The sequence below is a fragment of the Eurosta solidaginis genome, chromosome 2 (assembly GCF_040869045.1).
Source record: "Eurosta solidaginis isolate ZX-2024a chromosome 2, ASM4086904v1, whole genome shotgun sequence".
Classification (NCBI taxonomy): domain Eukaryota; kingdom Metazoa; phylum Arthropoda; class Insecta; order Diptera; family Tephritidae; genus Eurosta; species Eurosta solidaginis.
Genome location: NC_090320.1, coordinates 276,265,470 through 276,289,653, shown reverse-complemented (window position 1 = coordinate 276,289,653; position 24,184 = coordinate 276,265,470). Strand labels below are relative to the sequence as shown.

The following is a 24,184-nucleotide window of genomic DNA, read 5'->3' as shown; positions in this document are numbered from 1 at the left end:
CCCGAATATTTAAAATGGGAGTTTCAAAACCTTTACCCAGATTTTAACTTAACTAACATGCTGATTATCATTTTTGATCATTATTTTACAGGTCTTCTCTTTACTCCTCCTATCTAGGGTATAATACTTTTGGGAAAACAACTCACATAATTTTTTACGTGATACTTTTCTTTGCTTAAAAGTAATTGCGATGGGCGGGTACTTGCCAGAAAGGGAATCCTTTTACATAAATTTACCATACATATAAATATATTTTTTAACTTTGAAGGATAATGTTTCGTAAAAATATAAAGAGTATCTTCTTATGATATACAGATAAACATATATACATAGATTTCTAAATTTTGCGCTACCAAATCAAAAAGTGCATTTTTTGTTTGTATAATAGCCGTGATTGTTTTACATATGTATACATCTACATTTTCGGGTAAAAAATAGCTTATCATCACTTAGATAATGTTTGGGACACCCATCTACCGGCTATATGAAGACTCGCGGCAGTAGTAAATAACTCGCCACAAAACGGGTTTGACTGAACCGCGGCTGAATCGGTTACGAGGAATCGTGAACACACACACGCGAAAGCTTAGTGTAGATATAAAATAGAGAGACACATTTCAGTTGCAACTGAGTATATCGCATACAGAAATTAAGCACTTGTAATTTTTTGTGCAACAACTTCATAGGTAGATAAAGCTACGCACATATAAAGTTTAAGAGCATATGTATATACATGTACAAAAAAAAAACAGCGTATTTGTGCTAACTACCACGATGACAATATTTAACACTAATTGAAATGATAAAGAAACTAAATTTATTTTCAAGCAATTACTTACATATAAAGACGGCAAATCTCTTTAAATTAATTGACACCCTTACTCCATCGGTAGCACCAAACTTCATAATATTATTCAAGAAGTAAAATTCAGAAAGATGTTCTAGTCAACGCCGTGTGCAAATTTCGTAATATTTCTCTAATATCAACAATTGTTTGGGTCAATTGAGCTTTAAATTGAATAAGTAAATTGAGAAGTTTCTAATTTAGTATAAAATGGTTTGAAAAATTTCTTAGACCGCTGAATAATTTAAAATTTACGCTCAACTTTTTAACCGTGTGAGGACCCGCCGGACTACCGTTTCATTAAAGGCCGCGGCACAATGAAATTTTTCATATAGATGCATTTAACACAAGCTTATGCATTCCAGTACAAACCACAATTCCACAATCAACCAAAATGTTGCGTTTATAAATGTGAAGGAATTTCAAACATGGCATTTGAAGTTTATTTCGCGAAGCACTGTTATAAACGTTCTCACCATACAATAAAAATACTTGCTAACATATTTATTCATTTGTTATATTGCATCTTTTAATTTCGAAAAATATTACAAAAGTTACCAACGAGTGGGAAGAATAATTACACATGCAAAGTGTGCCAGCACCCTTAGCCAAAGCAAATATCAAATTCTCCTTTTTATGTTTTGCTTACAACAAGAGTTGCAAGTTGCCTCTTTTTTCATGTCAGATGGCGCCAGTGTCGCTCAATCTACCGTTCTCCATAAAAATACGTACAATCTACGCATTATGAGTATTGAGATTGAGTTAAACGCATCTACATATATGAAAAACTGCTTACGTGACGCGCCTTTAAGCCAGCCACCAGCAGTGGACTACTACGGCTAATCTTTTGTCGAGGTTAGTCTTAGTTACGCAGTTCTAATGATCCACTATTATATGTATGTATCACAATAAATTATAGGCTCAATCAACAACACAGGTCTATTCAAAAATATGTGCTCCCGTATTACGCTTTACGATCAGTGACTGAAAACCAGTTTTACTCAAACAACAAATATTCATCTGTCTAACTATTTTCAAAAATTAAAATAAAAATAGATCTTCTGAGTACTATTTGTGATAAGTTTTGATCACGGATCGTAAAACATAAAACGGGCGCTGGTCTGAAATGTTTCAGCTGTAGTCTGACATATTAATTCAACCGGATTAGCCGCTATTTTGAACATCAGCATTATTTAGTATTAACGGCTGAAACACCGATTTAGTTGTTATGTCATTCATTATATTAAACATTGCTTTAAATTTCATGTCGTTTTTTTATACTTTGATAATCTTTCCTATTTAGTTTTGGTCCAGTGTTATTTTTGCTATGTTAACTAAAAAATTAATTTATCGGTAATATTAATTGAAAATCGATAAGTATCTTCTTCTAATTAATTGTTTGGCATTGGCATTAATCATTTTGTATATTAACCGAATATTTTTTTTTTGCAATTCTAATTTTAAAGTGATTTACTAATATCACAGGAAGTTTATTTTCCTTTTATTTATTCGAATTGCTGTTTTTTTTTTTCATTTTTTCTTTAAATTGATTTAATCAATATTTATTTTTTATTTCAAACTCTCTTTATTTTGCCTTAACTAACTATTACTGCAGGAAGCTTGTGTGGTGGGCTATATAATTTATACAATATTTTACATTTATGTGCGCGTAAACAATAATAAAAACTCAATATTTATAAATATCTTTTTATTTTTAACTTTCTTTTTTTTTGAGCAGGCAAATTGTAAAATTATACATGGAAGTCATATCATCATCGAGGAAAATTTGACTAATAATTCCATCTACGAGTCTAGAAATGAGTATGTGTTTAGTATACATTTAAAAGTAAAAATTATTTATAAGTAGTAAAATTATATTTAATTAAAATGATAATATACTTTTTGTGCTTTCTGTACTTTATTCGTGCTAGCTTTAGAAAGCGCCTGCAGAGCGGAATAACTATTTAACTCGGCTCCCGCTTCGAAAAGTCTTCTACTGTGAAAACCGCCTTACATCATTCAATTTTTTGAAAGATTTAATTTTAATGAATAATGTAATATTTCAGAATTTGGTTGAAATGCTATACGTATTGTAACAAATTTTGTGGGATTCCGATAATAATACACCTTCTGCTAGCGTTCGAATCGCTGAACTCTTGAATAAATAACTCCTATATTCAGTATTGCAAAATAGTCTTTATTTATACAATTTGGGAGTACTTCACAATTATACTTCACTAATAGCGTATTTAAATGAAACTGATTCCTGATTCCTCAGCTTGCGCTGCTTTTATACTCTCGGTTGCCTCGTTCGCCCATTTCCCTTTAGGTCTAGACGTTTCACACACATGCCTTCTAGAACAGTTGTATCTCATGCTTGGTCATTTACATTTATATTGGTTGTATATCTGTAGTTTATGCTTTCCTTCTAGCCATATATGTACGTGTGTATGTGTCAGTAACAACTTATGCCCTTAGCTGCCGGCTACATACATGTATGTGAAATAATATCTCTGCCTCAAGCTGCTGGTTATATGTATGGAATATTCTTCGTTGCCTTGTACAAGTGTGGCTGCTTGCTGTTTTCGTTGTTGTGATTATTTACTAACAGCATACTGATTCTAATATTCGCCACAGTATCTTTAATTTAAATATTTTCAAAAACGCGCTATCCTCGCATAAGTTCTGTACGTTTTAGATTGAGATAGGGCATTAATGGAAACAATTCTGGGATAGAGAGATCTCTAAACGAATTCTATGACCAGGAATTATCGAGAAAAAGTCTGGGATAGGGCGTTCTGTAACAAAACTCTAAGGCATCCATTTTTTAAAAATAAAAATAAAATTATATAACGCATCTTGTAACATTCAGCCGAAATAGAGTGTTAGAGTCCATTCAACAAAACATAAAATAAATGTTAGGCACGATAAACTTTGAAGAGATTTTAGGCCGAGCTACTCTTCCAATTTGCGTTGTGCTCCTTTTCATTTTTTCAACAAACTGAGTTCCACTCAGCTGGTTTTTTAAATACGCCAGATCAAATTCATTTCCACAAACGATTTTTTACATGCACCACTTTGTTATATCATGCTTTATCTAGTTTCTTTATGTTGTCATTTTTTTTAAATTAATATGTTGATTTTAGTTTGCTAGTTTCACTTGTTGTTTTATTTTTTTTGTTTAAATTTTTTCATTTCAAATTTCTATTCTACCCTCTTTTATCATTATTATTTTATTATTATAATTATCTTATATATATCTTAAAAATGTGCATTAAGTATTTAAGCTAATATGAATATTTATAACATTTTTGGACTTAAAAATATTCACAAAAGCATTTAATGATCATTTCGTTCGTACTATTTACAACATTCCTATGTATCTTTAATCCTTTTTTTCGCATAGTGTTCATTATATATACCTTTTATGATGTTTCTTAATTTATTTCTAAAATAAAAAAAAAATAAAATCAAAAATGAAATACCTTATAAGCTTAACTAACTTTTCATACAATTAAATTAACATCTATCATATAAATTAAATAACGCTATAAAATCTTTTACTAAATTTGTTACTCAAGCTCTTCGTAAATAAAATTTAGCTAAATGTATTATTTTTATACACATATGAATGATGTCCATTTACTTATATACAATTTACAAATATACATAACCTAAAAATTTTCAAACTACTCGTATTTATTGTCAACACAGCCTTGAGAGTGTGTAGCTCTCAATAATTGAAGCGCTCGTCTATAGCGCGTGACTCTCTGCAACCGGATGTTGCCATCTAATCGTTCAGTATTTTACACTTTATTCACTAAATATTTTTTATTTCCATAAATACTATTTTTATTGCCCTTTTAATAGCAGTTGCGTAGGTTAGTTAGATTCTATTAATTCCATATTACACCAACCCCGACTCAAAATTAAAGTTTTCCTTTGTTTTACACAGATTTTTGGAAATTTATTTTAACTCCGTTTATCAGTTTTTAGTTCCTTAACCAATTTTTTGGCCCAACAGCTTTTAACAAAATGCCAACAAGATTTTTTGAAGCGCAATTAATTTTCCAGCATTCTCAAAAAAAAAAAAAAATATTATACTAACTTTTACCATATTTACATTTTCAATTAAAAACATTCTAAACTATTTTAATTTTAATAATTTACTTTTTTTGTTATTGCAAATTTCTAAGCTAATAATGAATTATTGTCGCTTCCACAAGCAGTGCATTCAGTAATTTTATAGTATTGCACTATATTTATTTATTTTTTATTATATATGAAATTTATTTTACTATATTGTCTATTTATCATACCATAAAATTATGTATTGATGTATATAACAAGTACTTATGTATTATTATCTATGTATATATATTTTTTGAACACCAATCGTAACTATGCTATGCGTAAAAATTAACAATTTCAAGCTGTTTTAGCGAAATTTTTATGTATATAATTTTATTTTATTTCATTTTAGTTTATAAACTTTTGTCTATTTTTTTATTTTTATTTTTTTATATTGCATTTTATAAAGCTTTTCGAATTTTTATTTTAATTTTAGATTTTATTTTATTTTTCATTATCTTGTTAATTTTTTATTGTCTAAAATATTTAAATCCATTTTTTGCATTTGTTTAATGTTATTCTTCTTTTAATTTTATATTTTTTTATAATTGCTTTTCAACTTTTAAAATTAATTTCTTTTCCCTATTATTTCACTAATGGGCTTTTTTAGTTATTTTTGATTTTGTATTTCTTTTTGTTCAGTTGCCTTTTTAATGTTATAATTTTTTATGAAAAGTTGTTTCGTTTTCTTTATTTTAGTTAATTTTGGTCTTATTTCGCCATCTCTAACTAAATGTTCGTTATTTTATATGGTTTATTTACTTTTAGCTTTTCTTTATCTTTTTTAAAATTTTTTGCCTATATTTTATTTATTTTTTCATTACTTTTTCATTCTTCTGTTTATATGTTCTTATATACCTATCAATTTAATTTCAATGTTTTTATTTTATTTATTTATTTTATTTTTACTATTTTTTCAATATTTTTATTTTTTTATATTTCTTTTTTATTTTTCAATCGGCTTTTATTTCATAATTTTTTAGTTATTTTTTTTTTCTTCGCCTAAATTTTTTAACTTAATTTCATTTCATTTGGTTTTTCTAATTTAATTTTCTCTATTTTATTTAATTTTTTCTTCTTATTTTTTTTTTTTTTAGTTTTACTTTTATATTTTCGAATTTTTACTCTTCTAAGTTTTTAAATTTTACCAAATTTATTTGCTATTACTTTTTGTATTATTACTTAAGTTTATATTTTGGAGCTCAAATTTCTTTACTTTTATTGGTTTTTCTTATTTTGTTATACTTCATCTTTATTTGAGTCTTATATTATTCGGATTTTTCTAATCCATTCTATATTTATTTTGTGCCTTGTTTGTTTTTTATAGCTTTTCATTTTGCTATTTTTTTGTTTTGTTTGCTTTTTTATTATGTTGTATTTTTCTTAATTTTAGGTTTATTACATTTTTTTGTTGCTTTCAAATATAGTATATAAAAATTCAAATGAATTATCCTCAAAATTTAATAAACTTTTTAATATATAATTTTTAGATTTTTGATTTTCAAAAAATTTAAATTTTTATCGAAAGCAAAAATGCTAAAATTACAAATTTTAATAAACTTCTAAATAAATAATTTAAAATTTTTCGATTCTCACAAAATTCGATTTTTTCAAAAATCTAAAATCTGTAAATTATTAATAATTTACATAGTTTTTTTTTTCAAAAAATTTCGAAATTAAAAATAATTAAGTTTTGTTATTAAGGCTTCTTTTGTATTTATTACTTTAGTATTTTAAAAGGTTTTTCAATTTTAGTTCTTCAAATTTCTTTTTTTTATCCCCGTTTTTTGTTTTTATTAAAATAATAATTTTTTCACTATATTCCATTATTTAATTAATATTATTTCGTTTTAATCATTCATTACATTTTTAAATACTTTTTTAATTTAACTATTTTATTTTATTACTTTTTTAATACATTTATCTTATTCCATTTAATATTATTTAAGTTATAGTTCGCCTTTTTTTCTTTAATATTAAAAATTTTTTTTGCTGCTTTTCCCTTTCTATTTTATACCTTTTTTTCTTTTTCTTATAACTGTTTATTTCACTTTGATTTTACTGGTCACTTTCTCTTAATTCTAAGCTACTGAATTTGGGAATTTTGTTAATAAATATGTTGTTATATACATTTAAATTCAGATTTCCTTATAGTCTTAAAATATTTAGATATTAATATGTATTTATGTATTTCGGAGTATTTACTAATGACTTAAAATATTTTTCTGCGCTGTACAAATTACTTGATTAAGAATTGACTCTTTTAGTTAGAAAATGTTCACATTTCTTACAAAATTGTGTTTATTTTTAAATTTACTTGTAATATTTATAGATGATTTTAACTACAAATTATTTATACAAAAAGGGGGGAAAAATAAATATAATAATTTATTTAGAAAACTTTTAGCGTAAATTAAAACCTATAAAAGAGAGTCCATGAAACGATACAAGTAATGCAGGGAAAAATAAACTTTGCGAAAAAAATGGAAAAAAGAAAGATAGGAAAACACAGAAAGATAGAAGAAGAATTATCTGAGGTCAAAGGCGCAAAAGATCAAAATTTTAATGCATTAGTAACCGAGTCAAAATATAAAACGGACCGACTTGCTTTTAGAGATAGTGGATGCATTAATAAATATTATATATTAAATTAAGAAAAATTCATTTTGTTGCTGTGCCGGCTTAATCTCCGAAAAACCCCAAATTATAAACAATGTTTTTTGTTAAAAAACATATTTCTGGTATACTAGGGCCATCTCAACGGCTACAAATAACAGCATAAAACATAGCAATAACGCCGGCACACAAAAAGAGGTAAGTCTCTGGGACTAGCCCCAAGTACTTTTATATATTTCGGGGAGCTGATTCCGAATTTTCGTCGAATTTGTCAAAAATTGCTGTTATGAAAATAAGAAAAAATTTTTTTTTCCTCGAAATTTATTGAGAAAGTTCAGAGTTTATATTTTTCTTTTAACATTTTGTTTTGTATTCGCTCAGCCGGACCGGTTATAAAGGGATACAAGGCAACGAAAAGGCCGATGAGTTGGCAAAGGAGCGTGCAACACTCACTTAATCGACGATAGATGTCCCAATCCGATTGGGCGGCAGAGTCGCCAGATCTCGAGGCAGCAATTAAGCTTGGTTTAAGAAAACTTCTAGTTTTCGCCAACAAGACGGAGTTATTCTATAACATAAGTCCTGGCACCTGATTGGCGTTCTTCCTTTGGACGTCAAACAAATTCTGGTAATACTATGGACACATTCAGTCTATGTGAGGTCTTTATCATTGTAAACCTTAACTAGTAGCGCCACTAACAGCTGATCGCTAAACATTAGCACACACACAAACAGCACTAATGGCCATATTACAAAAATCTTGAATGAAATGCAAGTTTAATTTGTAAATATTAATAATCAGAATTGGGAAAGACCTCTCCGAGCCGTTCGAAACTAAACGACGTTTCAGACAGGGTGACCCCCTATCATGCGATTTCTTTAATATGATGCTGGAGAAAATTATACTAGCTTCAGAACTTAACCGCACTGGAACAATATACTGTAAAAGCGTGCAATTACTGGCATATGCTGATGACATTGATATCATCGGCCAAAACACCCGCGCTATTAGCTCTGCTTACTCCAAACTGGAAAAAGAAGCGGTAAAGATGGGTTTGATGGTGAATGAGGACAAAACGAAGTACCTGCTGTCATCGAGCAAAGAGTCAGCGCATATGCGCCTTGGCAACCACGCTACTGTTGGCAGCCATAATTTCGAAATAGTAAAAGACTTCGTTTACTTGGGAACCAGCATCAACACTAGCAACAACATCAGCACTGAAATCCAGCGAAGAATCAATATTGCCAATAAATGCTACTTTGGACTAGGTAGGCAATTGAAAAGTAAAGTCCTCTCTCGGCGAACGAAAATCATACTCTACAAGTCACTTATCGTATCCGTCCTGCTATATGGAGCAGAAGCATGGACCATGACAACAGCAGATGAAGCGGCTTTGGGAGTGTTCGAGAGAAAAGTTCTTCGAAAGATTTATGGACCTCTACGCGTTGGCGATGGCGAGTACCGAAGAAGATTTAATGATGAGCTGTACGAGCTATACGCAGACATCAACATAGTCCAGCGAATTAAAATGCAGCGGCTGCGCTGGCTAGGCCATGAAAGATGATGCTGCGGCCAAGAAAGTGTTTCTATCGGAACCAGCCTATGGAAGCAGAGGTAGAGGGCGGCCCTCACTCCGTTGGAAGGACCAGGTGGAAAACGATTTAAACTCCCTTGGTGTGACCAATTGGCGCCGGTTGGCGGAGCGACTGGCGCGCTTTGTTGGACGACCATAACCGTTTAGACGGTTAAGCGCCAATGAAGTAAGTAAGTAATAAACCTAACGGATTAATACCCTCCAAAGCCCACCCAACCGACACGAGGGGCGCATCCGCACGATGCACGGATTTGTTTTTGTTTTTGCAGAGTTGTTCATAGGCGGAGGTTTGTTAAGCGTCGAGATCTAAAACTGCTCAGCTACAGAATAAAAATCATCAGGTGAGTATTATATACATACCAGTTGAAAATTATACATATAGTAAATTTTTAAATAAGTTAACGCTTTTAGCATATAAAGATTTTTATTTTTTTTTTTTTTTTTTATTTTGTTACGAGTTAAGATAGGTTAGGATAGTTTTCCTTATAGTAAAAAGTGAATCCGTCATATTAAATGAATTCGAATGAGAGTTGAAATCATGACACAAACACCGAAAATGTTCATTTAATTCGAAATTAGTTCTGCACTGCCTCAAAAGAAGAGGTTTGTAATGTCTTGTCGCTCGTGATGTGACATTGATGTTTAATTAGTTCAAAAGAAAGGGGCTAGAAATTAGTCCATTCATATACGCCTAGTCCATAAATAATACGCCTAGCATTTCTCTACGACTAGCGAGAGTTGGAAGATTGATAAGCTTTAACCGACTAGTATAAGGTGGAAGATTATACGCAGAGTCCCAATGAAAATTCCTTAAAGAAAAAAGTAAAAATTGCTTCTGTATTGACTCAAGCCTATCTGCATGAACTTGATATCGCAGATTCCAGACTATTGATCCGTATTCTAGTATCGATCTAACTAATGTGCTAAAAAGGGCTTTGGATACATAAGAGCCACTAAATTCTTTACACCATCTCTTCACGAATGATAGAACACATCTAGTCTTATTGGCAGTAGTCATAATATGAAGGTTGAAACTAAGTTTAGCTTCCATCGTGATAATTTACTGACACAAGACAAAAATTATCAATTACGTAAGAGGCTGCTGGCAAAATCTCCGAGAGAGGCACATGAACTTACATTTATTGATGTTCAGCGGACATAAAATGTGATAACTTTGGAATATAAAGCATTTAGGACACCTTAGTCTGAGTAATTAAAAGCAAATGTTTGCTTATGTTTAAGTATTGAGTTATTTTTTCTACATTGATACAAATATTGAAGGTATTTTGATGCAATGCAACACTGCTCTTTCTGCTGTTCTTCATTCCACTCCATTCGACTGCATCCTTTTACTGCCACTCTATTCGCAACATAACCTCAATTTAAGCTGCCAAACTAGTCCTTATTGAACCTAGCCTTGTTTTGTATTGAGAGTTGCAGATTTGCTTTTCAATGTTGAAAAAATAAACTATGGTTTCTGATGCTGCGTATTTGCCATGGCGTAGCAAATGCATAGCCGTATAATTTGTTAGGATTTCGTATAAAAACAGTACACCAGTTTGAAAATGCTATGATACTACACCATTTGGACAAAATCCTGAGTTCCCTGTTATATTTTTGACATTGCATATTGTAGGTGTTGTTTTTTTGTTTTTTTTTTTTTTTTTTTTTTTATATAGTCCAAATCAAAAGGTTTGGCTTATAAGTCGGCACAAAAACATAAAGGTCGGTAAATCATGAGACAGAAGAAAACTTAATTTAATAACTTTTCATAACAGCTAAAAATAATCAAATTAAAAAATATTTCAAACACAAAACTATTTTTAATTAATATTAATATTAACTTTGAAATTTACAATATTTTACAATGTAGTCTTTATCCTAGTATTTTCGTCTTTTCTAACATCATTTAACATTTTCAATATATATTTGGGTTTAACAGTAACTTTTTTATGCAATTCTTTAAAATTGTATTATTTTTGTTTTGAATATATATTTGTTTCTTTTCTTTATAATTTTTACTATACAATTCTTATAGTTTAGTATTTTTAATTCACATTTATTTACACTGAGAATATCATTAACGGTAATAATAAAAAACATTTCATTAGTTTTTCTATGTTAATGTTGAAATCATAAAAACGTTTACATAAACATTATTAATATTAAATATTTAGTGCACTTTTGTAATTTAGTGTTTATGATATTTGTGTTAGAACGAACTTTTTTTCAATATTTGCAACAAGAAGCAAGTTGTTTTATGCATTTACGTTGCAATGCGAATATTTTGTAATATTAACAAAAAAATTTCGAGTTGAAATGAGTGGCTGCTATAAAAATTGCTTTTGGCAGTAAAATAATATTTGAACTAAGGGCCAAATTACGTGGGTTTGATAAATTACCAAATTTAGTATGAGAATATTAAAAAGTTTGAAATTTATCTACTAGTAAATTGAGCACTGAAAGAAATGGTGCTAGTAAAATCAACAAATCTGTTTGATTTTTCTGTTAACACAACTGATATTACAAGTCATTTCAACGGCGATCAACTGTCTAAACATGAACAAATTTCAAAAAGAATTTTACGCTCACTGCGTTCTCTACTTTGTACTTATGTATGCTGTGTACTATATGTATGCACATATTTACGGATGTATATAGCGGCCGCCGCGGTGTGATGCTAGCGTGCTCCGCCGAACACACCGAAGACCCTGGGTTCACACCCCGGGCAAAGCAACATACAAATTTTAGAAATAAGGTTTTTAAATTAGAAGAAAATTTTCTAAGCGGGGTCGCCCCTCGGCACTGTTCTGCAAGCACTCCGAGTGTATTTCTGCCATGAAAAGATCTCAATGAAAACTCATCTGCCTTGCAAATGTCGCAACATAGGTACTTTCGTACAAAGCTGTCGCAACAACTCTTTTTGTTCATTTGACTACTAAAACGGTCAATTACGAATCAACGATTTGTGCGCAGTTGATTCAACATCTTGTTGCGATGGATACAAATTGACAGAAATTTCGGTTGAATTGACCCATATTTCGGTTGATTTTACCAGTCTTTTTCTTTCAGAGAGTGAAAAAATGTTGTAGGGAGTTCAGAATTTTGTGTATTTGATATTGGAAACGTTGCTATAGCGAATATAAGCTACGGATCGTGAGCAACTTTTTTCATTAAAACATTTTTAATTTTCACTTTTTGTTTCGTTTTGACAGTTGATGTTTTGCTATTCAACGGCTATGCTACGGCAGTTTGCAATGCAATGATTTTAGAACATTTGCACAAAATACTGAACTCCATTTATGTATTAAAGGTATTTTATGTTATGGAATAAAAAATATAACATTTTAAGTCTTCTTTATTGACATATAATAATAAATTTATATATTGCTGTAAAGCTGATGTTATCCAAAAAATTGTAAACAATAAATTTGCAGTTTTATGATTTACAATAACGAAAACTGCAATCAGTTAATAACTTCCTTAATAAAAAAATGTTTTTATACAACAATAACATCTGCATTAACTCAAAATATTTATTGACACGCAAATTCCGGCTTTTAACTAGGTAATCTCATTGCACAGTAACATTTTGTACAGACTCTTGCTTTGCACTACGTCAAAGCAATTTGATATTTTTAATGGTTTATGCTAAATTATTGAATTTGTATGTTTGTGTATAATTTTAAATTTTTTTACTTATATTTTTCAGTAAGTAGGTAACTGGCCGGTAATGTATTCAACGTTAAATTGTTGACAAATTTTATGATTTTTAGTCAACGTATTTTATATCGTAATTATGCTTGTTGGCTTATTTACAGAAAAACTTACTACACATAGTCATAAATATGTATGTTTGTAGGTATGTATATAATTTTTTAACACACTAAAAATTTATGTATGAGGTAGAAGATGTAATAAATTTCGTAAATAAAGATAACTATTTTGGAAATAAAAAATGTTTGTATTAAAAGTTAAACGTTAACAAGTTAAATTATTATGGCTGGAACGATGCTGCATGAGATATTTAACGATAAATATTTTTATAAAATATTAATTAAAGAATTTTAGCACCGCATCTTTGTTTGAGCGACACCATTCTTTTTTTGCGCTACATATACAGTTGGATGTTTCAAAAATTATTCTGCTATACGACAAAAACTAAGTGTTTATAAAGTAGGAGGTAGTATTTTTGAATGAAACCGTATAAACCAATTTACAGAATTTTCTTTGAATCTTATATGTGAAAATTTTTGGCTATAATAAAATATGTTCGATGTTTAAATTGGCAAAGAAATGTTTTTTTCTTAAAATATGAAGATTTTTATTCTATCACCTGTTGTTGTATTGATAAAGACACTTCCCGAGGGCCATTAAGGTACAACCATCTCGGGAACGATTTAATATGACCTCATTGAAACTTAAGAAACACGATTCGCCACGGATAAGTGAGGTTGACAATTGACGTTATTTAAGTTTATAGGACAAAACCAGAAGCTGCACATGTTGGGAATTTCATTATCAGTACTTTCAAGAAGATTTCGTGTTTAAATAGAGATCATAAGCAACATAGGAAAAATTTAGTGGAAGTGAAGCATGAAAAGAGGATATTATTCGTTATGATAATGATATTAATCGCTTAAGCCAATTTTTTGCCGACCTTTGTCGGTTTTAAAAAAAAAGTAATTGTCGTAAGTGATAAAGTCTCGAATTACACTGTGCTTGACTTTGCGCATGGATCATAAAGATGTCTAAAACAGTGCCGTCTCTGAAAAAGGAAAGTGAGATAACATTTAAAAATCGGTAATAAATAATATTCTAATTTCCCGGTCAGAGACTAGGGATCGAAATGTCGTGATTTTTCTGGAACTTTTTAAAGTTTGATTCGGAAAAACAGTTTTAATTTCGATGTTAAATGAAGGAATCTATTGGAGTCGACTTTTCTGAAAATAGTGACGTCTTGCTGATTCCTCATAGATCTCCTGTGAGACTGTGTTCTTTTCACAAAATATTTTTAACTGAAAATATTAAGAAGGTAACTTTTTTTTTTTTTAGGATAGAAATCTTCGTGAGGCGTGGCAAATTGCTTAAATGCGGTAAAAAATCATAGCATTATAGTTTACACAGCTATGAATCAGCAACGAATAACTCGATTGAAAGATTACTTACTTGCAATTAAACTTTGAACTATTATTTTACGTTCTGCTTTAAAAAAAAAATAGTTGCTGACTTTTTGATATAATTAATAAAATTTTAACTAAAATTATACTTTTCTAAAATAAAAAACAGTTTGTGTGTATGTTCGCTGCCAAACATCTGTTCAAACATGCGTTCAGCGAGGGCATTCCAGCAAATCAAATGATGAAAAAGCAAAACAAAAGAATATAAAATAAAATAAGTAGCGCCGTTTTTCAATTAGTCGACTAAATTGTGTAAGTAATTTTTCAGTTAATCAATTAGTCGATTATTGAAAATAAATCAAAAGCAATCATACTTGCGTAATATCTTTGACTGAATTAAATTTGACTGCTTAATCAAAAATTGTTAGTTTTTCTGAAATACTTCCATGAAAAGTTGACATTGAAAACAAATTGTTAAACTTAAATTGTTTAAAATGAACGAAATGAAAAAAAGTGTTCAAGCAACAGAATGGGCAAAGTAAAGAAAGTGCAATAATATGATTAATCACTTTATCCATACCGTGACTAATCACATAGTAAGTACAATAATGTGATTAATACATAACTTTATCCATATTTTGATAAATCAAATACATAGTGCAATAATGTGATTAATCACTTTATCCATCCAATGATTAATTAAAAAGACTATTCACAATTAATTTTTTTCTAATCTAAAATGTGATTTTTCGAGTAAAGATTAATTTTGATTAATCAAAATTTTGATTGTAATTTTCAGTAGTCAATTAATCGCACAGAGCTGACAATAAGTCTTTTTTGAATATCAAAATTAAAAGTCAGCTGACTATTTGAATGTAGTACTAAGCTGCACGAGGAATCTTTAAATTTTTGTTTTAATAAGAAAAATCAAATAAATAAAATTGTAAAAATAAAACAAATAAAGGCAGTTCAAAGTTTTGTGCATTTGATATTGGAAACGTTGCAATCGCAAATATAAGCTCAGGATGGTGAACTACTTTTGTCATTTAAAATTTTTTCTTTTCAGATTTTGTTTAGTATTGATAGTTTTTGATTTGCTATCCTATGTTAAAAAAAAATATACTAAAGATGTTCAGAATTGTATGCATTTAAATTTGGAAACGTCGTTATAGCAAATGTAAGCAACGGATCGTGAGCACCTTTTTCCTTTTTAAATTTTTTCTTTGCACTTTTTGTTTTGTTTGACAGTTGATGATTTGCTATTCATTATTGGAAAAAAGCTACGATTTTTGATGTTGCATTTTTGCAATGACGTAGCAAATGCATAGCAGTGTATTTTGTTAATGTACTGTGAAAGATATGCTGCGGAAGTTGGCAGTGCAAAGATGCTAGACCATTTGCACAAAATCCTGAACTCTACTACTACAGTCTTTGATGTTGCGTATTTGAAATGACGTGGCAAATGTGTAAATTGTGTAAATATGCTACAACAGCTTGCAAATGCAATAATGCTTGACCATTTACACAAAATCAGAAACTCCCCTATTATTAAAATCATTTTCTGGCTTGATATGCGCATTAACTGACTTAACAAAAAAGTTGCTGTAAAATTTTAATCATGATGACATAATACATTTATAATTAAATATATGTATGTATTAAATATAGGTTTTAACACTTATATAATTTTTTTGTAAAAACTCTTAAAATAATAAATTTTAATATACGTTCCTGCTTTTTTTAAGAATTGTGTCATATCTATACTTTTAAACTTAATATTTTTTATAATTTAAATTGTTTATAATTTCATTATTTTTTGCAAGTTTATACATTTTTATAAGCATGGCTTTTGAATTGTTACTCGTATGCATTGTTTCGTACTTTGGTTGCCGTAATTTGTTTTCTTAAGTTTAAAACTAAACACAAAAATAGTTAATTTTTATTTTTCAACGGATTAATTTAGGTAAATTTCAACAAGTTATATATATTTGGCTTATTTTTGAATGAATTTTTTTCTTTGAGAAAATATTTTTTTTGTTTGTTTTTAACTGCCAACTTTTCGTAATATTTATCTTTAGTTTATATAAATTATTATTTAATTTTTATTATATTTTTTTAATAAATACATTTGAGCTACTTCCCCCTGCTACCTCAATTCACTGCCAATTGCTTCTACTGTGGTTGATAGGTTTGTTGGTAATTTGGTTGTTGTTGTTGCTGATACGTTGGCTGTGTGTATTGTTGGTCGTAGGTTGGCATTTGTGGTTGTTGTTGTTGTTGTTGCGCATAATCATATACCCCATATGCGCTGACATCAGCTGTGGGTTCAGGCATGGCGCTCTCCTCTGGTATTGTACCAGCCATGGCGGCGAAGGGATTGTTGGCCACGTGACCAGTCGCACCATAATTGATGGCATTCGTTTGTTGCATTTGACTCTGTTCGGTATATTGTGGTGGGGCACCCTTTTTTCATAAGCAGCAAAGAAAATATAGAAGAAGATAAGCATACAAGAAATATACATAATGGAAAATGCATTAAGAGACAATTCGTGCGCAAAAAATTGACAAGAAAAATTTAATGTATCTTTTGTTATGTAAAAATGCATATTTTGTATGGAATGTAAGAACGTGAAACTTAATAATAATTTTGTGTATTTAATGTCGCTATCGCATGTTAGTTCTCGATTTAGTTCAAATCAATAAAAAATTATATAATAATACTACGCTAGCTTTCAAACTTACGAATGATGTCTCCTTAGTATAGCCATCCATACTGGGAACTTGAGGAATTGCACCCAATGGTGGCGCCCACACCTGCTTTTCTTCCTGCGGTGGCTCTGCCCAAGGTTGTAGTTCACCGGAAGCAAAGATACCGTAGAAGGTGCAACCAACTAAATGGACGCAGGCCGCTAGCGTGAAAACGGTAGTCCAACAACCTTTAGGCTAAAAAGGAAAAAATAAAATGTGATAAATATTTTCTGCAGAAATTAAGAGATCAAAAAGCTATATGATTTGGGTCTGATTTTTGACTGACAGTTCTCCAAAAAAATTTAACTTTTCGAAGCCCCACGCTTACTATCGTGGTTCCAAATAGCGCTAAAGCACCATTTTGAATAAGATTGTTCACTATTCACAATAAATGTCGTCAAATCTTATCCCTATATGGATCCCGCTTTGTTAAAGAACATGAGCTCTGAGAGGTTCGCTTGGCAAAAATAGGTTTTCAGAGAAATTAATTTTATTTCGAAAGTATGCGACACAATCGAGGTATAACGAAGTTTACGGTGAATACGGAAGTTTATCTGATTATATTCGACCAATACTAATACACATATATGATAGCAAAACCTTCCTCGTTACCCATGTGTGTTCAAAGGAACTGGGTGTTCAAAATACCGATCGTGGCATCATTTTCCGTAAGCCGTAAGTTGACGTAGTCATCCGGCGTTTTTTTGCTTGATAAATTTTTGAAAAAGTGAGCTGTATAAATGTTCGAGTATGTGAGAGAGAGTAATATGGGTAAAAGAGAACTATTTTTCAAAAGAAGCCAAACAAATTTTTGAGCTGATTTTCCCCATTTCCTCTTTTCCCGGTATACACCTTTTTTCTCCTCCCCTTTCTCTCCTTTTTCTTATCAGCCGCGTGCTCATTCTCTTCTACTCCTTTTCGGTCTAACCGTCCTTTATCACTTTATTCGGTCTAACCCTCCCTTGTAACCCTCCTTCTTTATCACTTTTTCCATTACTTTCTTTTTCACTTTCTCTACCTCGTAAGCATTCTTACAATTTTCCACTTGTTTTCTATTTCTGCTCCCTTTTCTTTACGTCCACTCTTTCTTGGTATTTATATCCCATTGTCCGTCTACCTCTCTTTCGCTTTCCGGGTTCTTACGCTCCCTTCTTTTCTCCTCTTCAACCCTTACTGCTTTCCTATACTTTCTGAAAAGTAATCCACTCAGTTCTGACCCATACGAGGCAATTGAAGAGTAGCTCAGCTGTAGGGAGCTAAACTATATAAATCCTGCAGTGAACTTGCTCCTAACTAAGATCCACTCCCAACTGGGATTTTTCAACATCCACAACACATGTTTTTCATACTTACATCTCTATCAATCAAACCATCCAGCGCATATGGCACAATTATGCCAGCTAAAGTACCAATACCATTTGAAAGGCCCATCAAAATACTGGCATAACGTGGCGCAATATCCAAATGATTGACATTGTAACCAGAAATGGCAAAACCGCTGAAGGCAACGCCGCATGTCAGAGCAAACATGGCGCCAGTCTATAAAGATACAAAAAAAATGTATACCTGGAACTTTTTCTTCACTAAAAATCACAAAATTACCGCCGTATCGGAGTGTGCGACAAACAAAAAGAATAAACCTTCCATACCAAAACCGCCACAATTGAACAATTTTCGCACATTCGTCGTCGACATAATGCCATTCTTACGTAAATGATCGGCCAACATGCCACCAAATGGCACAATAGTGGTCATAATTAAGTGAGGCAAAGAACCAATGAATCCCGCCTCTTCCACTTTAAAACCGAATTTGTGCTTAAGAAATGATGACTGGAAGAGCACCAAAAGATAGAAATTCCAAGAACGGCAAAAGTTCGCAACAATGATGGCATAAACTGGCATCGACCGCACCATCTCACGCCAAGGTGTTGTGCTTAGCGATGGCATCGAAGGTTGCACTGACGTCTCGCCTAAAGATTTTTCGATATATTTCAGTTCGGGTATGCTAATGGCAGGATGTTTGCGTGGATTCTCGAAACATAGCCACAACCAGAACATATACCTGAAATATATTGAAACAATTTTATTAAAATTTTGAAGAAAGTTTTGAGTTTCTTTTTAGCTACCATGTTATCCCAAACGTTCCATACGCGTAAAATGGCGCCTGATAGCCAATTGTATCCGCAAGCAGTCCAGATAATGGTAGTCCTACAACAACACCCGCATATGAGCCGCTAAAGGCCAGTGTAGCTAAACGTGAACGTTCCATAGGTGGCGCCCAAAATCTCCAAATACCATGGCAGGCAGGATAGGTGACACCCTGTTACGAGGGTGATAAAATAAAAATTTGAAAATTATTCGCTTTTGCAGAGGATACAAGTTGAACTAAATGAAAGGAAATGAACGTAGTTTTCTGTAGGAACTTTTTCGCGAAAAAGGATCACGGCTGAAGGAAAAATACATACATAAATATTGCATTGTTACAGCTGTAACTGTACACAGGGTGTTACCACTTCCAGAATCGGTATTGGAATAAATTATATATACTATTTGAAATTATGAGTCTCGAAAAAGGGTTTAATTTTAATGGCGGTATGTATGTTCTAGAAAAGTTGTACGAAATTGGTTGTACTATTAGCTCAGGATAAAGGGTTTGAAAAGTGAAACGGTTTTGTAAAATATTATTTAAAGACAAACAGCTTTCAGCATCGTTCCATCTTCAGTGCCATTTATTGCTCTCTGAAATGAACGCCGTCGACAGGAGCTTGTGTCCAAGTAAAATTTGAAAAGGATGGGAAAGGGAAACAATGATGAAATGAACAAGGTTAGGTTAGGTTGAACTGGTCGGTCCATGAGGACCTCACATAGACTGAATAAGTCCGTAATGTTACCAGAAGTTTGTTTTAACGACCAAACTGAAAACCCCTATCAAAAACCAGGACCTATGTTATAAAATAATTCCGTCCTCTTGGCAAATACTAGAAGCTTCCTAGGATTTATGCTACTTACTGCTTCTAGATCTGACAGATGTATCACTCCTAATACCTGGAGTCTTAGCCTGGCAAGCGCAGGGCAAAAGCACAGAACGTGCTCGATCGTTTCCTCCTCCAGCCCGCACTTCCTACATTTGCTATCACTGACCAAGCCTAATTTAAAAGCATGTGACGCCAGAAGGCAGTGTCCAGTCAGAATACCCGTCATGAAGAAGCAACTTTGTTAGTCTAAGGTTGTAAGACCTGCACATAAGAAAAAATCATGACACAATTTTTGTGTGAACATTTGTATGGACAAAGAAATTGAGATGTGAAAGGCACGAAATAGACACCAATAGTTGATCCAACAGACGGCGATAGCAAACTTTTGACAAGCATTCCTCGACTCTGTAACCTACTTGAGATCTCGGATTTCTCGCAAAGATGAATGAAATAACGAAGTACAACCGACCAAAAGTAAAAGTTATGTGGCAATAATGGCTTTAGTATAGAACCAAGGTATGTATCCTATGTGTGGTGAATTTGAATGACTGAATCTGAATCTTAAGTTGATTTCAGAATCAAAATCCGATCACACCGACAAAGGATTAGAAAATATTTTAAGTATGACAACATAGAGATGATTGTCGGCACTGCATCCTCTAAATAAGAAAAATTACTAAAGAAAACAAAAATAATAGGCTATATGCTACTGAAGAGACTGAATCAGCGGCGTAGGAGAAGACTTTGTAGGGATTAAACAGCGCAATGATGCAGCGAGATTAACATAAAAGCCTGGAATGGAGTGTCGAGCGAACTGCTCCTTCTCATACTAATTGTTCATTTAATCAAATATTGAAATAACAATAATCAATGAAAAAGGGATACTGAGACAAGCTCGGAACACCCAACTTCAGCGCATCGGTACCTACTTTGCTGGGCCAGTGATCAACGGATATTGGTCCGTGTTTTAATTCATCGTGGGATTCAGTCATTTCATAACCGGTACCCACGTAAAGTTTTACACATTCCTCTGTTATGATATCTTACTTCAGCACTGTGAGTTTTGCGGCGATAGCAACAAAGTGGGGGAAAAATAGTCCCTTGTGCTTGCGTCATGACCTAGATCTCAGTCTCACAGCATTTGAAGAGGGTTTTGTAATGTACTTGATATCACGTTGAGTTCTCAGCATGGTATACGATGAAGAATCCACTAACAACCCCTCACAGACACTCATGATTGCGTATAATAGAGCTTACGTTCCAGCAAGATTTTGGAGAAAATCAAAGCTAGCATTTTGAAGTCTTCTAGGAAGAAAGGTAGAAGAGATTGTTTGTCTAACGAAGGCGAGGTGTAATTGGACGAGTACTTACTTAGATTAGATTGGTCCTAGCAAACCTCTAGTAAATGTCATGAGGTTTTTTCGCCTAGTCGTCAAACTAGTCCTTGTAATGCGATGAATACCTGTTTATTGGACGACAGCTGGTTATACCATCACAAGCTCCACCGGGATACGGAATTTCTTAATTTTATGTTTGGATATTTGTTTATTTTATTTCTTTTGAAAAAAAAAACTTAAAGGAAACAGGAAACGCCGGATTTACAGCTGATAAAGCTTTGTCAAACATAGCCCTAAGCAAAAAAAAAAAAATCAAATAAAATGAAATATAAAGGAAAAAAGTCAAATTACTCATCAAAAGATGGCAAAAGGATTTAGTATGGTAGCAACCCTCCAACGCCTAAAAGCAGATTATATCATGTTGAACGTTTTGTCAGCAACAAAACAAGCGCATTAATATTGTGAAGATAAGCTTACACACAAATGTTTGCGTGTGTGTGTGTCTAATAAAAACATATGAACAAACTTATTATATATGTTATGCAATTGTGGTACATACACACAACGCATATGCATACAATTCCAAATACTCTCATATGATTCAATTTCATTTTGAATGCTTGTAAATCATACGCCTGATGAGCTTCAGCGCAAAAGCATATTCAAGTGGCTTTGATCTGCTTAACATAAATCGAATTTTATTCAAAATGTTTCATTTCATTTCCACATACATATCTACTCAGTGACAAACATATGTATGCATCATATTTTCTTTCATAAACTGACCGCTTCTCTTTATTCCTTCAGACATTTCATTTCCCTTCTCCAAGCGAGTTTTTGATTAACTCACCTCGAATAGCCCCTGCGTTACACGCACACCAATTACAACATAACCATGACATACGGCCATCACAACCGGCACCAATAAATGTAATGTTGCTGAGCAGACAATGGATAAACCGAAGATTTTATTAGCCGGAAATCTCGATGCTATGAAACCACCCGGTATTTGTGTGACCAAATAACCCCAGAAGAATGACGAATCCACATGACTCTCAACAGCGACACTCCAATTCATGAATTTTGTCTGCAAAAAAAAACAAAAATTTATGCGTTATTATAAAAATAACAATAGATAGATAAGCTGGCATTTAAGGAAATATTTTCTAAAGAATTTTTTTTTTTTAATGGAAGTATTCACAAACCTATATACGCAATATTATGCTCATTCGAGTGATTTAAAAATGAAGAAAATATATGCATTTCAAAGAAAAAAATAATAAATAAATTGCAAGATTTACCTCCGAGGAGATTTAGGCCGGGCTTCTCTTCAACTTTGCATTTGTTGTTGTATTAATGATAAAAACACTCTCCGAAGGTTTTGGAGAGTGTTATCGATATTCATTGTCCTTTCCCGGATTTAGATCCGGTACGTTGAGGTAACAAGTACCATCAGGGTACTAGCCCCGACCATCTCGGGAACGATTTATATGACCACATTGCATGAGGAACTTGAGGTCGCCAGAGCATTGCCTGCTAAATATGTGTATGGTAAATTCATAGTTGTAACAGGATTCTTCTCGCGTAGGTGAGGTTGACAATTGCATCGTTCTCCTTTTTAAACGGTTTTATTTAGCTTGACTTGACAGGCAGGCCGCACGGCCGCATGCACGGCCGTTGTGAACGAATTTTGTAATTGAAATTTAAGTAACTTGCCGATAAACTACAAGCTTGAAACTTGGAATATAGCTCAGACCCGATGACAATGCAATAATAAGAAAAAAATCGCCACTAGGAGACGCAAGGCTCGAAATATTCGCAAAAATCGTATTTGTGGTCCGATTTGGCTCATATTTGGAACACATAATACATACATGAATGGAAATCGACCTATGAAAAAAATCGCCGCTAGGAGGCGCGTGGATCTAGATATTCACAAAAATCCTATTTGTTGTTCGATTTGGCTCATATTGGGAACACAAAATACATGCAGCAATAAAAAGCGACATATGAAAAAAAATCGCCGCTAGGTTGCGCAAGGATCGAGATATTCACAAAAATCGTATTTGTGGTCCGATTTGGCTCATGTTCGGAACACATAATACATACAAGAATAGAAAGCGACCTATGAAAAAATCGCAGCTAGGTGGTGCAAGGATCGAGATATTCACAAAAATCGTATTTGTGGTCCGTCATATTTCCGTCCTGATATTACAACGAAATAAAAACTTCCAGGGGTGACTGAAATGACCACTGTCACTTTTTATGTAATTGCACTACTCTATACTCTATTCGTATTCAGAGCCGGAGCAGTAGCAGAGCATCTTTTTCGTTACTTTTACTGCTATGGAGTATCAAATAGAAACATTGGTTTAAAATAAAAATATTGAATTTTTATGCTTAACGTGTATCTATGTATATTTTAACATTCGAATAATGGACAGCGAGCAATTATTCGAATAATCGACGATGTACGATTATTTTACTTTAACTAATCGAATTCTGAAAATCGAATATTAGAATATTCGATTAATTCGAATATTCGATTATTGGAATATCACGTGCTCTAAAAATTATCAGCATCGAAAAAGATATTGATTAAGCCATGACTGTCTTTGCTTCCATTCGTTAAATCGCTTACTTGAGCATTACTTGAATTCAGAATAGATCGGGTTTGAAAATGAACCGAACAGACCGATAACCATGCCTTCTTTTCGATATCGAATATTTCGAAAAATGGCAAAATGCTATAGATTATTACCAAAAACCTATAAAGTCATTAAACTTGATATTCGGGTTGGTTTTATGAAGAAAAATT

The 24,184-nt window shown here is 32.0% G+C and overlaps 1 protein-coding gene across 2 annotated transcripts in view; it reads right to left on the bottom strand.

Moving 5' to 3' along the window:
* Positions 1 to 2,364: 2,364 nt before the first annotated feature.
* The window catches only part of VGlut (Vesicular glutamate transporter), a 62,444-nt gene continuing 40,624 nt past the window's right edge, over positions 2,365 to 24,184 (bottom strand). For both annotated transcript variants that reach the window (XM_067768135.1, XM_067768136.1), the window contains exons 5-10: positions 22,217 to 22,453; positions 19,181 to 19,374; positions 18,657 to 19,116; positions 18,408 to 18,593; positions 17,049 to 17,249; positions 2,365 to 16,769 (exon numbers count right to left, since the gene is read on the bottom strand). In XM_067768135.1, coding sequence (XP_067624236.1) covers positions 16,479 to 16,769; positions 17,049 to 17,249; positions 18,408 to 18,593; positions 18,657 to 19,116; positions 19,181 to 19,374; positions 22,217 to 22,453 — 1,569 coding nt within the window. In that variant the 3' untranslated portion in view covers positions 2,365 to 16,478. The remainder of the gene's footprint in view (positions 16,770 to 17,048; positions 17,250 to 18,407; positions 18,594 to 18,656; positions 19,117 to 19,180; positions 19,375 to 22,216; positions 22,454 to 24,184) is intronic.